The sequence below is a fragment of the Xiphias gladius genome, chromosome 21, assembly GCF_016859285.1.
Source record: "Xiphias gladius isolate SHS-SW01 ecotype Sanya breed wild chromosome 21, ASM1685928v1, whole genome shotgun sequence".
NCBI classification, from domain to species: domain Eukaryota; kingdom Metazoa; phylum Chordata; class Actinopteri; order Istiophoriformes; family Xiphiidae; genus Xiphias; species Xiphias gladius.
Genome location: NC_053420.1, coordinates 31,348,430 through 31,366,959, shown reverse-complemented (window position 1 = coordinate 31,366,959; position 18,530 = coordinate 31,348,430). Strand labels below are relative to the sequence as shown.

Genomic DNA, 18,530 nt, shown 5'->3' with positions numbered 1-18,530 from the left:
TACAACACACGAAGGGCCACAGTCACAACTAACAGGCTAATGTCAACAAGTCTCACGTTGCACAGGGGGACAAGGCAAAGGTGCCCACTTTCCTTCTCTCTAGAGGTATACAATCCACATATTTAAGCCACATAATAAGTCTATATGCAGACAACATCTTACTTTACCTGCAGAACCCCAAAGCCTCTTTACAAGAAATCTTTTCCTAAAATCTCAAACCACTCCATCAATTGGTCCAACTCAACAGTATCACCACTTTCCACAAAGAGGTGGATCCTGGCAGTCCTATCATCTCCTATACCTCTTTCCACAGGCAATATAAGATATCTAGCCGTCAATAGCTACCTTTAAACCTCAACCCACATTAGAAAAATAGAAGTCGAAGACACCAACAGATGGATGAAACTGCCGATCTCATAAATTGGAAGAATTACAGTCACAACGTTGACAATACTACCCAAAGTTAATTTTCAACGTAACCTACAAGGTTTATCTCTCTTGATTCAATAATTACAAAATTTTGTTAAAAAAAAAAAAAAAAAAAAAAAAAAAAAGCTAAGAATCCACCTGTGCACCTAACAAAAAAGAAAAATCTATGAGATATTGAGACCCCCATCTTCTTAACTATTTCCTAGCTAACCAATTACAAATTATGCATAAATGGAACAATGTCACCGCTGGATAGAGAATGAACAACAACAATGTAAAGAACCTTGTACATACATCCATCTATGGAACAACCCTAAATTCTTTGGGGGGAAAAAAATAAATAAAAAATTCACATCTTGGAAGTGTAACGATATCACACAGCTTCAACACATTACACAAAACTCGCCAATATCTACAACAGGAAATAAAATAAATCTCAAACAAACTGATCTTCAGCTGTCTTTCCTAGCCGCGGGAATTGTAAAGCCCTCCACATCCCATTTCCAGTAATACTGACGATATCACTCTCGAATGTGAAAGGGAAAGAAGATATTTCCGTATCAAACACTTCTGACAAAAATCTGCACAAATGAATTCTGAGTGACAAATAAACCAAATCTCTAAAACTAGTTCAGTATTAAGTAAACCAAAGACCACATATCAAGTGCAATGAAATAAAATAAATGAGCCTCTCAGCTTAGTACACTTCAAAGAACTTCCATTACATCCATGCAATCTGGCACTGTCCACCTGTACAAATCACCGATGAACTGTCCCATTGTTGTTGTTGTTGTTGTTGTTATTGTTATTATTGTTGTTATTATTATTGGTGGCATGGTTGTGCAGTGGTAAGCACTGTCACCTCACAGCAAGAACATTCTGGGTTCCAACCCCAGTTTTGCCAGAACCTTTAAGTGTGGAGTTTGCATGTTCTCTCCGTTCCTGCATGGGTTTCCTCCAGGTACTCCGGCTTCCTCTTAAGGTCCAAGATAATAGATGGATTGATGGATAATAGTTATTACAATTTTATTATTAATAAATTAAATTATTCAGTTTTATTATTATTGATTTTTTTAAAATTGTATTTTGTTATTGTAGTAGTAGTACTACAATAAGCTGTATACTAAGTGAACAATTGGATAAATACATACATGTATATATGTGTGGCTATATATACACACACACACAAACACATATTACAACCATACACGTATACACAAATACACACACACAAAAAGACACACACGCATAAACACACACAATCACACACGCACGCATAAACACACACAAACCCACACGCACGCATTAACACACACACGCATGCATAAACACACACACGCATGCATAAACACACACAATTTTCATAATTCTGCCTCTGTACACCACCACAATGGATTTGAAACAAAGCCATCAAGATGTGATTAAAGTGTAGAATTTCAGCTTTAACTCAAGGGGTTCAACAAAAATATTGCATCAACAATTTAGGAATTACAGCCATTTTTATACATAGCCCCTAATTTTTTGAGGCTCAAAAGTAATTGGACAATTGACTGACAATCAGCTTCATGGACAGATGTCGTCTGTTCCCTCCTTATTTCATGATAAATTAAGCAGATAAAAGGTCTGGCGCTGATGTCAAGTGTTGAATTTGCATTTGATAGCTGTGCATGGGAACTCTCAATATGTGGTCCAAAGAGGTGTCGATGCAAATGAAAGGCCATTCTTAGGCTTAAAGAACAAAACAAACCTATCAGATAGATACAAGAAATTTTAGCAGTGGCCAAATTAACAATTTGGTACATTCATAAGAAGAAGGAATGCACTGGCGAGCTCAGCTACACCAAAAGGCTTGGAAGACCACGGAAGGCAACTAAAGTGGATGATCGCAGAATTCTTTTCTTGGTGAAGAAAAACCCGTCACAACATCAAGCCAGGTCAAGAACATTCTCGAAGAGGTAGGCGTACCATTGTCAAAGTCTACAATCAAGAAAAGCCTTCATGAATGTAAATACAGAGGGTTTTCCACAAGGTGCTAAGCGCTGGTAACACTCAAGAACAGAAAGGCCACATTGGACTTTGCCAGAAAACATCTAAAAAGCCTGCCCAGTTCTGGAACAAGATTCTTTGAACAGATGAAACCAAAATTAACTTGTACCAGAATGATGGGAGGAGATGAGTACAGAGAAGGAAAGATACAGCTCATGACCCAGAGCATACCACATGATGTGTCAAACATGGTGGAGGTAGTGTTATGGCATGGGCATGTCTGGCTGCCAATGGAACTGGGTCACTGGTTCAACCCAACTGAGCATGCTTTTCACTTACTAAAGAGAGAACTGAGGGCAGAACTACCCACAAACAAGCATCAACTGAAGGCAGCTGCATGAAAAGCCTGGCAAAGCATCTCAAGGGAGGAAACTCAGCATTTGGTTTTTTTATCCATGGGTTCCAGACTTCAGGCAGTCATTGACTGCAAAAGATTTTCATCCAAGCATTAAAAAATAAACTTTATATTTATAATTATGCTGGCTTCCAATTACTTGTGAGCCAAAATTAGGGACTATGTATAAAAATGGCTTTAATTCAGTTAATGCAATATTTCTGTTAAACCCCCTGAATAAAGTTGCTTCTATTATTATTATTATTATTATTATTATTATGATTATTATTATTAGTCTTATTATTAGCCCTGTTATTATAATTAGTCTTATTATTAGTATACACCTTTATGTGGCCCCCCTCTCTCCCCAAATCATAAAGCTAGTGCAATCATCCCACCAGTCATCCTCCAATTTAGGAATATTGCAAAAGTTCAACTTTTCTTTTTTTTATCTCAAGTGGACCTTAAAAAAAGTCACCCATGCTATTATTTCATCCTGTCTTGATTATTGTAGCTCTCTGTACTCAGGGCTCAGACAAAAAGCCATGTCTCATTTCCAGCTGGTTCAGAACTCAGCTGCCAGACTTAACAAATTTTAAGAGGCAAGACCCTATCACACACATACTTGCAACACTACATTGGCTACCTGTTACGTATAGAATTCATTTTAAATTTTTACTAATTACTTTCCTACATGGGCTTTCTCCTACTTATGTTACAGATTTACTTGTACCCTATGAGGCTAGCCGCTCCCTGTGTTCCTCAGGTAGGACCCTTCTTACTGTTCCCACAGCCCACCTTGTTACTAAAGGAAACTGTGCGTTTTCTATTCGAAGCCCGCTGCTATGGAACTCGCTACCTGAGGAAATTAGGTTAGCAAATTTAGTTTAAATCAATTCTCAAAACTTACTTTTACAGAAAGGCCTTTCTACAGTAAATCTGATGCTTATCTATTTTTACTTGTTTTTATTATACACAGTTTTATTAGGTCATATGTTCTAGGTTTTTATTTATTTATTTATGTCTGTTGTTTTTACCTTGCTCCATTTTTTATTATTATTATTATTAATATTAGTGTTATTGTTTTGTATTGTGACTGTGTATTCTATCTTGTTCTATAAAGCACTCTGTAACTATGTTTTGAAAAGTGCTATACAAATAAAGTTATTGTTATTGTTACTATTATTATTATTAATTATTATTATTATTATTATTATACATACATAAAGTAGATGAATATAAACAAGTCTCTGACTGTGCCTTATGTCATGTAAGCACTACATGACTTTGAAAGTCATCAGATTGCTGTACTGTTCACACCACAACTTTTTTGTAATCGAGAATCTTGAAATCGTTGTGGTTTGCACACTAGGTTTTATCACAAAAACACACGAGAATTGACGCAATAACATGACGCATGAGACAGGATTTTTTTTCCCTTCCAAATGGATAACCACAACAAACGAGCAATTCAAGTTGTTTGTGTACTGATTTGCAGCGAAAAAACAAGGAAGAAAAAGAAAAGAATATTGGTAAGAGAATGGATTTCCCTGTAGTCATGCTTGTTGATGCTGTACAACTCCCCGGGTTGCCCTCCCACTGTTTCGTGCACTCTGATTGGCTGTAGCTCATTGGCGCACTCATTTCCACTGTCACAACCATTTCACTACACTTTTCAAACACAGAATGCAAAGCCAGTTCTGCCCCACTGAAAACCTTTGGTAACCTTGTGACATTACTTTTTAATTATTTTGTTCAATTGATAAACACAACGATCAATCACAACATTAAAACCAGTTGCCGGTTTCAATGTTGTGGCTGAATGGTGTAGATTTGTGTAGAAAACATATTCATAATTAACAAAGAGAAGTAGGAAAAAATGCCCTGTTTAGGTATCAGTAGTAACCCTCAGTACTGTATGGTACCAATACCAAACGTTCTGAAAACATTCAGATTTATTCTCAGTCACCCACAGCGGAAAACTACAATAAGAGTAGCTTTTAGAAAAGGATATATTGAGTAGCTTTGCCAGAAAGGCAGGAATGTGAGCTCAGGTTTCTTACTTCCAAAGATGGGTGCTGATGTGCTGTTCCAACATACTGCTGAGAGCCGACCTCAGGTGGTGAAGTCTTCTGTCAAACGTGTAGATGCCATGACCCAACGCATGGCTGCCAAATGAACAAACCTAAAGAAAGAAGACTCGTTGTAAATCTGTTACAAGTAAGTGTTCCTATGGTTACCTTGTAACAGTGGTGGTCAGTGGTGGCTCTAGAAAAAACTCCAACCCACAATTTTATTACATTTTTATCCACTTGCTGGGCATCTGAAAATTAAGATACTAAGCAATAGACTGCTGCAAAAAGATATATAGTAAATCAAGTTACCAGTTTAAAATGTCTACTGTCCACACCTTCACTTTGATTGGGAAGTAATGAGGATGTGTTAAAATAAAGACAAGATCTGGAAGACCAAGATAAATCTCTGATAGAGCTATAAGTGGTAGTCAGGATAGAATAGCTCAAAATAACCCTTTTTTCTGCTAAGGACATGAATGAAAGTTTAGCTGGCACTGGAATAGTGGTTCATCGTCCCACTGAGCACGTTGCTTGCACAAACATGATTTCCAATGATCAGTCCTCACAAGGAAAGGTTATCTGTGATCTCATCACAAGAGACAATGTCTTCAGTGTGTAACAAACGCGTATAAGCCAGAGGCTTTTCAGAAACAAGAGAGCTATAGACTGATGACAAAATTTAGATAGCTTTGGAAAGTAAAACCTGCAAACATAGCATTTGACTAAAAAAGGACGGGGGTGGGGGTTAATATCTGATTTTAAAAATGTGTATTTTGGACATGGATAGAGATAAAATGTGCCTACGATAGCTCAGTGTTCACACAGTGAAGTGTGTTATTGTATATGTTTTTGCATATCGTAAGACATAAACACAAGTTCAGTGGGATTTACTTGCTTTACTAGCATCGTCTGTTTGGGGAAACCATTTGTTTTCCAACAAAAAAAACCATGACAAGGTCACACAATCATAGTATGCCAGGGCCATATTCATGAGTATAATTTAAAGACTTGATGAAAAGATGCAGTTTTAAATAGAAGAAAAAAAAAAAAAGTCAAGATTTGCAATGGCCTTCAAAGTCCTCAGGCCTACATATTATTTTTAAAAATCTGGTCAGCTTTCAAACATACTGTATGTGCATGTAAATAAATAATTTTCATAGGAATTCTCTTGTGCTATTTTCCCCGTTAACCCCAAGTAAACTCCTCACCGCTATTGGTCTGGGATGTGCATCAGAAGATGGGAATTCTAAGGGCTCCTCAGGTCCTTCTCCCTCACTTTCATCACTGGAGATTCGTCCATGGACAAGAGGAGATGGGGCTCGGAGACTTCCCTCATCCTGCCGCTGCTTCTCCTCCTCTTGGGTGCACTCTGACACACCAGTAGACCGACTGTAAAACAAAACAAATTCCACTGTTGGTTTCAGCTATACAATAATATACTGATGCTGACTGTTTCACAACGTGACACGGCTCAGTTGTCTACAGTGACTAGCTGTGTTAGACCCTCTACATTAACTTGCTCCATATAAACACTTAAGTTTCTTCTCATTGTCAGTGTGACTTCTTTTTTTCTTTCTCTTTTTTATTTTCTCTTTTCTTGTCTTTAATTTGTTGTGTACCTGCAAGGGTTTTGAAATAAGCAATCTGTTATTACCAGATTCTTCTTGAAGACTAAACCAACAGTGCAATTACTTATCTTCAACCATGTAATGTTATACCCAGTTTAGACAGATAAAGCAGGTTAATCATGTTTCACCAGTCAATCTGAATTGGTCAACATGTGGTCTTGTGGAATTTCACTTTTGCTATGTGGCAGGTGTAGACTAGTTATTTTAATAATAATGACATTTCACCTACCCTAGAATAGGAGTCAGAGAGAGATAAAAAGGAAGAGCAAGAGAGAAACAAAGCTCAGTACAGTATGAGTGAGTGAGTGAGTGAGTGAGTGAGTGAGTGAGTGAGTGAGTGAGTGAGTGAGTGAGTGAGTGAGTGAGTGAGTGAGAGTGTGTGTGTGTGTGTGTGAACTAGAGAAAACTGACACTGAAAGTAGCTATATTTGGTGTAATGTTATTCCTTGTAAATCTGTGTTCAACGGTGACGTGATTGGAACTGAAGACTGGAGTTTGTGAATGCTGACAACTGCTTAACTGTTTAACCTAGACGGTCATTATCTGTTTGACCAGCTATGATAGTTACAGGAAACTGTTATTACTGTTTATGAGTGGAACATAACTGTGTGGCTGTTTGAAAACTGAGGAAAAGAGTATGCCTTAATCTAAATACAGGCAGCTATATACTTTGTGCTTTTACAATTATTTGATTGCATTTATAACAAGTTTAAGGTTTATAATATCTAGAAATGCCCTAGCTGCCTCCATGCACACTTGTGTATGCCTAAACTTCCTTAAAGCTCACCAACCTGAAGGCAGGGAGGCTGGCCAGAGGTCTCCTGCAGTGCGGAGCCCCAGCCTGCTCCCTGGGGGCCTCTGGGCTGGGGGAGCGTCCGCTGGAGGAGCCTCCCTCCAGTGATTGGGTCCCTTTCTCCCGAACCTTGGTCTTGAGTTCTGCTACCAGTTGGTCAAAGTTCTTGCTTCGGCCCACGACCTTCCTCCGCTGGTGGATGGAGTGGATCTGAGGACCAGGACAAAGGATACGGTCAGTTAAACTGGATTAATAGTCGAAACAAGGGGTTAACGGGCGTCCCAATCTAGGTACGTACGGCGTAAGTTTTGATCAATGCTGAGAGTTGGATTTCAACATTGATATCACCTCTGCACCACTAGACGCATGTGTTATGTATGATGAGGCCTTATCATGCTTCATATTCCCAAGACGGTTTTCTTTGTTTCATTTACTTTGTGATACAGAGTAATAGTGAGCTACACACGTACAGCCGATTTATAGAACTGTAGTTACATCCTGGTAAGTTGTGCAATTATTTCACTGTGTCTCACTATGGAATAGGAGACTAAAGCTCTGCAATCACTGTTTACATTCAGTCATTCATACAGAGCGGTGATCATGGTGAGCAGAAGGTTTGTAATCGCTTTGTTAGTTGGTTGTTATTGAAAAGGAGAAGACTACTGAGTCTTTCTTTAACTTCCTTAATATTGTCTTCATTCTCAACAAACTAGCCACTAGCATCAGGAACATGTAGGGAAAACAAAAGTAGTCGATCACAGTTCTTGCAGTCCCCATGTGGTATCTCTGTTGACGCTGTATGCCTGACATGTAGTTAGGTTGGTACATTTTTAGGAGGCGCATGTCAGCTATGAGTGGTTACTACTGCATCAGTCACCCAGCCATGTCAGTGTTCTGTGCTTTGAACAGGCTGCAGCCAGGCCCACCAGCTACCTACTATTGACCTGCATCATCACGTAGCCAATTTTAGTGGGTTGTAGCTTAAAATAGAGGAGATGGTTAGCAATATGACAAAATGAATATAGAAAATTTTGCTAACTAGTATCATAAACACTGTTTGAAGGTCAAGTGTCATTAAGGATAAGTGTAAGAGTAAGGGTAATTGTAGTGGGATTCATTACAACGCATGAGAAGAACCTGATTCTAATTAGGTAAAAAGCCACTTACACCCAATGATGGCTTGATTCCAGTGTTTGAGTTTACTCCAGGCAGCAGTAGTGGGGTGGTGGGGATTATTGAGAATTTAGTGTCTAATTTCTCACCTCAAACAAATCTTACTTCCAAACTAGCATAAATTCAGGAGACATAAGGGGTTTCTTTTTTTTTTTTTTTAAATTAAAGTCCATTGCAACTTCTACTTTGCTGGAGAAATTTTCCTGACCAACTGTGAAAAGAGTTTTATTATGGAGCATCATTTCATGTTACAGCTTTGCAAGCCCCCTATGGTGATGACTTCAGCTAGTTGCTCCCACTGTTACTTTTGCTCCCACGTTTATTTTAGGGTGTAAGGTTTCACTTTCTCAAGGTACTGGAGCAAATCCATACATTTCACATGTTGTATATTTTTGTCTTGATGTTTTATGTTTTGTCTGATGTTGGTTTTTACAACCTAGTCATGGATAAACTTTATTTTTAATTAGTTTTTAATAGTTAGAATGACAAAATGAACCTCAGTTTCACACTAATCTCTTCAACCCCGCCATGGCTCTTCTTACACAATGGGAAATGGTGCTGGGCCATCATTATCATTCATCATTTGTTATCGTATAATCATAATTATTTGTAAAATTTATGTTGGATTTCTGCTATTAAAAAGCGAATCATATCATTAGAAGAACAGAGCACATGAAGCTGTACATGAAGCAAAGGGTCAGAAATGAATCATGATTTATTATTTTGATCTTGTACCATTTAAACATCCCTGTTTAATGAACATTAATTTTTCACTGATCATTGATTTATTCTATATTTAATGACAATAAAATCTTTTTTTCATTTTCTATTTTTAATTTTTATAATTTCTTACTTTTAAAGATTAAATGACTACACCACATTTTTTCTTCCCTAGTAAGGGGTGGAAGAGAAAATACAGCCACCTACAACAGAGCCTGTTCACCTACAACAGGTATAAGATGCAGGCTGTTTTCCTGCATGCGTTTCCCGTTACTCCTGTCATTTCCTGTTAATCAGGTCATCCTGTCTCTACCCAGCTGGATGTGGTCTCTCACACACACTTCCTCTTTTACAGACACCAGCCACCATATAAGTACTCTTCCTCTACTGGGAACCATTTTTACTGCTCAGTATCAGTCAGTGGTGATCAGTAAAAAGGAGCTGTGACTGCCACTGTATTTATTTGAAAGTATCTACTCTGTTCTCACACTCTTTTCTACTTTGCTCTTTCAATGGTGATTATACAGTCCTTTGTTCTATGTTGGACTGTAATTTTATCCTGTCTTATGATTTGAAATGTTTTACTGAAATAATAAAAAAAAAATTAAAGAAATTTTAACAATAGGATCACACTGCGTTATGTGCAAATTGGTACACAAGAATCCAGTGATTCGCTGAATGTCAACTATCAAGTCATCCAATGTGCAATAGCAACTTTCACTGAAATGTAGAACGTGTAATAAATCCAACTCGTGGAAACACTTCCACAAATACAACGCATATATGATGAAATGCTATACTGATAATCAATTCTTCTTCAAAAGAACAATTAACTTCTACCTTATACGAATCCACCTAGTGCAGTAACTAATGCACAACAAAACAGGGAAATTAAAACACAGAGGCAAGAGAACAAGTGGAGTCAAAGATATTGACTCCACTTGTTCCATCATCACATTACTCCAAAGCTCCTTTTTTGTCTGTGAATAACTGCTAATGTGGAAATATTTGGCTTGGATTGTAATACTGTCATATACTACATGTATCTGCCAATTACTTCTGTCTGTTCATAAAGGCATACAACAAATTTAAAAATTAAATCCTTAATGAGGGGAAACACATAATGATGAATATGAAAATGATGTGAAATGTTATAGACAGCTATGGGAGATTTTTGACTGACGTGTTTGACAGCACTCTCCACCACCACCACCACCACCATCATCATCATCATCATCATCATCAAAACACCAAATGAGGGAATGTCTTTTGGAAGTAGTGCCAGGGAGCATTGAAGCTGTTCTGGCAGCTCATGGTGAAACAACACCTTACCAACACACTTTGTTTTTTTTCCCCATTATCTGCCACACATTTGTATATACCCTAATACAACTATGAAATTAGTTACAGACTACAAATAATTTTTTACTAAACTAAAAAAAAAAAAATCACTATGAGTGAAAATATCAAATATTGACCTAGAAAGAAATCATCACTTTATCCCCAGAAGAAATACTAACAGTATTTCCTTGAGGCTTAACAAGCACGATTAACAATAATAAATACATTAGCATGGAAATAAACGGGCACTAGTTGTCAATGTAAATGATAAAAAAGAATTACTTTTTCAAACATACTCCAAATCCCTAAAGTCCACCCAAAATGTAACTTTCTCATTAAAAATGAGACCTGAAAGTAATCAAAAATGAATTCCAAATTATTTATTTAAATTGTGGGCCAGTCATCAATATATTCCAACACTGCTATTTGTCTTGCTTGCCATTTAAGTATATTACAGTTAGCCATTTAGCATCTGCATTTTATGTATTTTAAAAAAGCTTTAGGGGTGTCCCTTTGTTGTTAAGTGCCTCCATCAAACTCCATTCTCTACCATAGCCATATTTCTGTTTGCTGTCAACTATCTGATAATGGCACACAACCAAAAATATTATCTGAATTGTTGGCTGTTGTTAGAGTGATAGAGAGACCACAAACTCACAACATACTTTCCTGCTGAGTACGAGTACGAATCAAAACTAAAAGGTGAAAAGACTGGATGCTGAAATTAAGCCTCTCAACCTTTTACTGAACAACAAAGAAAAAAAAACAAATTAAATTTTAAGACAAGAAAAAGACAGAAATGATAAAGACAAATTGCTAAGGCATCAGAATCTGAGGCAAAAGAAGTAGGGTATTAGTCTGGTAAGGCTGAGCGTGTTTGAAACTTACATTGCATGTCAGGAGGCGAGTGCAGACTTTCTTCCTGTCAGGGTCAAGGACGCCGCAGTGTTTGTCCAAGTCACATTCCCTCTCTACATACACAAAAATAGCAACTCAGCTACATCATCACACAATCAACGGACAATTAAAACCATGTCAACATTTGTTAAAAATGACAAAAAACAAATTTAACACAGTCTCACCAAAATGTGTTAAACAATCAAATGAATTCCAACTACCTGGGTGTTTCTGACCACTTGACACTGTCTACACAGGAGGTGTTTTAGATACATTTTTCAGTCATCTGTTTCACACACGTCTGACAGAATAGATATGCTTCTATTTTAATCAACAGTCTTGCACAGGCTGCAGAACAGCTTGCATTTCAGTCACACTTTACGTGCGTAACCACAACCCAACGCGTCTTTTTAGGTTCAAGTCTATTTTCTTCAATTTCACGCATGGAACTTCAATGATTGTGTTTTCGGGCTCTGAGAGTTTCCAAAACATGGGTGACTACACAGCAGTACTCTCCCTAAATGCATCCCATGTAGATACTGACAGTAGTCTGAAGCTGCTGCAGCCTGCTAACATGCTTTCCCTACGCTGTATACACAACCTGTATACACACAGTGTAAGGCAGTGTTTAGATATTAGCAAGGCCCAGAAAGACACAACATTGGCACAGGGTAGATGCCTAGGTCTCCAAAAAACCCCAAAGAAATGCAGAGTCAGTTGAACCTGACTCTACTTTTGTGCCAATTAAATACATGCCCATGCCAATTCAGCTTAATCCCACCTAGTAATTGCAGAGTCAGTGGAAAATAAGATTGTCGCCATGATAACTTTTCAGAATGGTAAATCCTGTCTCATAGTATTATAAACTACTGTGCACCCACAGTACTGTGTGTCGTTTTGGCATATGATAAGACCTCAAACTCATGGATATTATACTCAAATTAGCTTTTCTGGATTGTTTTTCATCAATACACCTCTACAACATGACCAACACAGCTCCCACAGTGCTGTTTTTGGTCTGAACACCTGGCAAGCCAAGCTGGTGGAGGCCCATTTTGCTGGGTGGCACTCAAACTCACACGTGATCAAGGTAAACAAAACCTTGTCATGTGCTGTGGATCTTGGCCTCATACTGAGCCAGGTGGTTCAGTATAAGTGTAAACAGCTCAGTAAACATATGAAACCAGTAGTCTTTCAGTTATACTTTGGAATTCTGGTGAGGATACTACTTCAGAGCTACACATTGTCTGAAAATAATACACAACCTCTGGCAAATCAGAGTTAAGTACTCTCCAGGGTATAAACTGAATTTCAATTGCTATATATATTATCCAATAATCTTATGATATTATGCAGTATTATATAATTACAACTTCCTCTTAAAGACTTTAAACATGGATCTAAGAAATACGACCATGATTATTAGGCAAGTAAGCATAATCAGTAGAACAGACTATATGATATCCGTCCATCCCTCAACTTCTTACTCAATATTACCCTAATCTCTCTGTCTTTACTCACTGGAGGCCACTTTGTTGTAGGGTCTGGGGATCCGGTGGCCTGGCACTGCAGTGGCCAGAGAGGAGTCCTTCCTCTGGCTCTGAGAGGGGGGCCTGTCACTGGGCAAAGGCCTACCAGGTGGGGTGCTTCCATGTGGCCATGGGGGATCTCTGAGTGACGGAGGTGGAGAGCTCATCGGAGGATCCAAAGGCGGCGGCTGCTTGAATACTGATGACTCTGTGTGGCTGCTGTATGAGGACGACTTCTCCAGTGGGGAATGTCTGAATGATGGGATAGAAAGGGCAAGTGCAAAGTTAACTTTTTGGCTAACATTTTAACAACTGGCAAACTGGTGTTTTTTTGTGTGTGTATAGAATCACATACCACATGTTGAGCAAAGTAACAGCTACAGTGTAGTATGTAGAGCTACAAAAATAAAGTACTTGTTTAGAGTAATTGTTTGGCTTTGATCTGATTGGCTATCGTTCAGATAATCATAGAAAGCATAAAATGGTAAAATAATTGTTCGTTCAGTGCACTCTGTTCATGTTAACAGTATATAATCTTCTTTTCCTCGTATGTTTTCTTAAAAGGGGTTTCCCTGTTAGTTTAGTGTCTAAGGTTGGTTAGAGTAAAGGCTTGTCCCTATTCCAATTTAGTGCATTAAAACATGTGAAGCCGTTTGAGGTTGGACTCTAATTTGATGCATATTTAATTTTCAGGGTGCTTTGCAAGATCACCATCCTTGACCAAACGTGATCTGTTTGGATACCAATTTTCTCTCCAGTTGACTTTTCACTCCACATCACTTTACTACTTCTCTTGTCCTCATTTCCTGTTGTCATTCTCTTTATTATATTCAATAGTACAAAATCTTGAAAATTGCAATTGTACACAATTCAACAAACAAATGGTGACACGTGATTGTTTGATTGCAAACTGAAACAACCAAAGATATCATTAAAATGAGAAGACTTCAGGAAGTTAGTGCTCCCAGTCAAGAAATAGTCCAGCAAATAACCCCCTGTGAAACAGCAATTTGTCATTTTTACTTTTGACATTTACTCTTGGCTGCTGGTTGAGTCCTATATTTACCAGACAAATGTGAAAGTGGTATTGATCTTCTCATCTAATTGTCAGCAAGAAAGTGAAGAAGCATCCCCAGCCCACTAGACAGTTCTAACCAATAGTCTACTGTCTACTGGTTAGAACTGTCTAGTTCCTGGTAACAAAAGAAAGTAGACAGTTCAAACCCGAACTCAGCCTGTGACCACTGAGCTCTGGTTAGGGTTTCTCCCCAGCTTGCCCCAGTCTGTTCTTACCGTACTCCGTCCTTGGAGTTCTTGGAGTGTCTGTACTGGGGTGGGGTAGAAGGCGAAGGTGGGGCTGCCCGCATCTGCCCAACCCCCTGGCTTCGACCCTCCCAGGATGAACCAGAGGCAGAATTGGTCGCATGAGAAGGAGAGTGGCCATGGTGGGGCCTCTGCTGGGGCTGGGGTGCAGGAGTTGGAGAGCGCAGTCGGGCGTACAGCTTGGCCACAGGGCCGTGTCTCCGCTCGCAATGTTTTTCAAATGCCTGCGGCTTCACTACTTGGCCACAATGGCTGCACACCACCAGGAAGAAGTCATCATGGCCAGGGTAAAGACCAAAGATGGACATGTCTAGGAGGAGAGTTGAGAGGAGGAGTGATGAGGTGAAGGAATACAATGGATACCCAGATATCAGGCTGCAGAAGAAGAAACATCACAATGCCACTTTGTGAGTCAGCTGGGGATCATGCTGGATTACGGAAAGATGACAGATCTTCTCACTGAAAACATACCATCAGAATTGGACAGCACTGGTAGAAAATAATGTTTAAACTGTTCAACAGTTTCAACTAGTAAATGCCATTTGGTAACCTACAGTGTCATTCTGACTAAACTAAGAAATACCAGTTGTTATTTACAGACAATGATATAGTCACTTTTTAAAAAATATGCTAATTGAATATTTTCATTATGTAACCCTTTTAAGTAGTTATAAAATGCAATGGTTGGACACAACTCTACGCTGGCTTAATGGTGTTTATTTTGATCTAGCACCAAGGACAGCATTGTTGATCCAGTCCATGGTGTGTCTTGGAGTTTGGATGATCCCGTGCTGTCTGAGTGAGTTTCCTTTGGGTACTATAGTTTCCTCCCACGAGCAAAAGACCTGCAGACTAGGTGAATTAGTGACTCAAATTTGCACGAAACTGCGAAAAGCTGCCTGTCTATAGACAGTGTGTGTATATATATATATGTGTCAGCCTGTGATAGACTGGAAGCCAACCCAGTGTTAGCTGAGATAAACTTCAACCCCCATGTCCCAGAACAGAATGAAAGGGTATAGATAATGGATTCAATGAATGGATATTGATCAGGAAATGTTTGGATTTCTGTAAAACATGAGCTGAAACAAATCCCTAAGCAGGTGCAAATTAAGTGAGAAAAAGCAAAAAATTACACATTTCAAATCAAAACAAATGTGTACACCCCCAGCAAATTCTTCTTCTTCTACACAGAAATAATATAAAGGTACTCCTTTTGATTTATCAAGTCATGCTTTAACAAGAACACACAGAGGGGGAGCGTCTGTCGGACACCTGCAGCTTCATACACCCAGGGTAGGTGCCAGAAGCGGTCAAAGCACAACACTACCTATACTCGCCCTGGTTTCTTCAAACCAAAAGCTCCATTTACTCACTCTCTCTGGGCAAGAGTGGAGGCCAAAGAGAAGCTAAGACACAATTCACAGAGACTTTACAAGTCAATGTACATGCACAGTAATGCAAGTTCACACAAGTAAGATTATCAGATCATGCTTCCTTGTTTTCAGATGTCAAGTCAAACTTAATTTATATAGCCCAATATCACAAATTTGCCTCAAGGGCCTTTACAATCTGTACAGCATACAACACCATCTGTCCATAGACCCTCAAATTGAAACAACAACTGCCTTGACTATTTTTTGTAGATGATAGTGTGCAGACTTACCCTCCTTACTGAGAGACATGGCCTCTGCAGCCTTTTTGCCATTCTTGCTGCAGTCGTCCACATCAGGCCCTAAAACATCAAATTTTAAATACATGTTTGATAAGCCACTTAGGAGGTAAGATTTTTTTTCCATAAGTTGCATGTCAGGTTCATCATTGGGACAAAGAATAACCTTACTTCACAAATTCTGCACGTGAACAGGCTCTTAAGCTGTTATATAAAGGACTGATATGCAGGTCAACTGCTTCTCCCCTGACTGCCGTTCAATTTTTTACTAGTCATTTTTTCACAGTTTGCTAACAGTAAGTAGCTAATGGTATTGTGTGGTGGAGGAGGACTTTATTTGATAGTTATGGACTGAGTAGCACTTGGTGGGATGCCAAACAATGAGTGAGCGCACATACTTAAAGCTGGGAAGGGCAAAAGCACTTTTTGGGCATAAGTCACACATATGGGATTTCCTGTCGCATACAGAAATGTTCACATCCGTTAAATGGAGGCGGTGTTGCTGGCAATTCCAGGGAATATTAAAATGAAGCGAAAAGAACACAGAGTAACGTTTGCTAACATCAAAGGCTGGGCCAGCATTTACATGGTGGCAACAGCATCAGACTCCGCCTCCGTCACCGGTGTCTACTCTCAATCCTCCTGCTGCTACCATTAGCATGCTAACGCTAACTACCTCGTCGTCAACGACTAGTCTGGCTCTCTTGCTAGCTAGCTAGTCTAGCTTTCAACGGCGAGAAGTTGCTCGACCAACCATCCACACTAGCCTCCTTCCGCTCTGATGCCAACGCTGCCCGGCTGGTTCTACCAAAATGAAACGCATCCCTTAAGCGCTGGCAGCTTGTTTCATGGCCACAGCCATACAACACACAGCGTAATGGCTATATCTTAATAACTAAAACTTATTTTTTCTTGAAGAGAGCATTTTCAGTGGGACCGGGGAGAGAGCAACATGTTACCCACCCAGCACTAGGACCCGGCAGGGTCTTTGTTTGGGTAACACGGTTAGCTCTGTCCTCGGTTTCCACGAAAATAAACCCCGGTGCTTTGGTTAAATGGCTTCGTAGCTGCCAGTGTTTGCGTCAAGGTGTCTCCTTACCATCCGCCGCTGTCACACCGGCCCATTCGGCCCAGGCAGTCCAGCTTTGACCCACGAAATCATCGAGGCTAGGCACCCGCCGATCCAGAGCAGCCATTACTTTTACTGCGCGTTCACGCGACGCCATCATCACTGCGCGGCAAGCAACTTACGTCATATCTCGCGCTCTCGACAGGATAGGAACTTCCTGCGAGCGCGTTCTAGGGACACCCACACACAGAGGCAGGGGATTGATACAGAAAGACTCTAAATTATGTCATTGAGTTCTTTTCGAACCAATTCAGAACATTATTGCGTTCTTTCCGAGTCTTAAATTACTAAAATGTGAAGAAGAAATGAAAGTTCATCTGTATATCAAATTTCAAACTCAGAGTCAATTCAAAGTGTTTTAAATAAGGCAAACCCTTTAGGACAACAATTAAAACACTATTAAAGATGGAAACAATCAATCAATAGCACACTTGCAAATACAAGCAAGGTGAATACCAAAACAGTGAGAGGAACACAGGCTAAATTAGTGTCAGGGTCCATTTCAATTAACAGGGATTTACCATCCTTTATAAACAATAAAATAATTTAGTAAATTAACCTGTTAGACCATTGCAAAAAAAAAAAAAAAAAAAAGGGAGAAAACAACTCCCCACAACTCCTACCTACTGTGCATATGTACCCTGTTGGTTCCAAGTTCACATTGAGTACAGTGCAATCCACAGACCAGAAACTGTGAAGTGCAGTATATACCTAGGGACCCAGAAACCAACCAGTACTCCTGTTCTGGTGTGACTGTGGGATGGCAGTGATGAGGGTCTGTGTAGCTGAAGAAACCTTCAGATGGCCACAAACAATCTCGTACGCGTTTAATGACGAGCTTGGTTCATTCATGCTAAAGACAGAACCAGTAACAAGAAGACAATATGACAAAGAATATATACTGTAAAAGAGCATTAGCAGAGCAGCTCTTTTTCCATTAGTCTTCTTAGTGTCACCATATATGGATACTGCAAACTATCCTGGACTTAACATAGTTTGTCCAGACAAGTTTCCTAGAGTCTCTGTCGCCAACCCATATCATCCCTCCGTTGTCTCTGTCACCAGAGCTGAGGTAAACATGTTTAAATATGAAAGCCTGCTGAACCTATGAAGTCTTGTCCCTAATACTTCTGTAACACTCCATGCAAGGAAAAATACATGCTGTCACCTGGAATCATTCCTGGCTGCGGATTTGCTGTGTTTTGGTTCATTTTTAATAATTAGAATAAAAACACAAACTTATTTAGGAGTATGCACAACATGAGCACAATATGAAATAAAATGTTTAAGGTCCTAAAACCAAATTGTGACACGAGACAGGGCCTTAACATAAGCTAATAATCAGATTGAAAATGAACTGACAAACAGTAAAACTGTGATTTTCGGGCCTCTGGGTGTCTGGGGTCCTGGGGAAATTGCCTCATGTGGAGCCTCCAGAAGA

At 39.3% G+C, this 18,530-nt stretch overlaps 1 protein-coding gene across 2 annotated transcripts in view; it reads right to left on the bottom strand.

Moving 5' to 3' along the window:
- Positions 1–17,255, bottom strand: part of atxn7l2a (ataxin 7-like 2a) — a 28,729-nt gene extending 11,474 nt beyond the window's left edge. The window contains exons 1-8 of one of the 2 annotated variants that reach the window (XM_040116180.1): positions 17,060–17,255; positions 15,955–16,023; positions 14,259–14,598; positions 12,958–13,217; positions 11,428–11,510; positions 7,304–7,515; positions 6,093–6,273; positions 4,873–4,994 (exon numbers count right to left, since the gene is read on the bottom strand). In XM_040116180.1, the coding sequence (XP_039972114.1) occupies positions 4,873–4,994; positions 6,093–6,273; positions 7,304–7,515; positions 11,428–11,510; positions 12,958–13,217; positions 14,259–14,598; positions 15,955–16,023; positions 17,060–17,189 (1,397 nt within the window). In that variant the 5' untranslated portion in view covers positions 17,190–17,255. The remainder of the gene's footprint in view (positions 1–4,872; positions 4,995–6,092; positions 6,274–7,303; positions 7,516–11,427; positions 11,511–12,957; positions 13,218–14,258; positions 14,599–15,954; positions 16,024–17,059) is intronic. The other variant, XM_040116181.1, reaches the window with a different exon arrangement.
- Between the last annotated feature and the right edge of the window lie 1,275 nt (positions 17,256–18,530).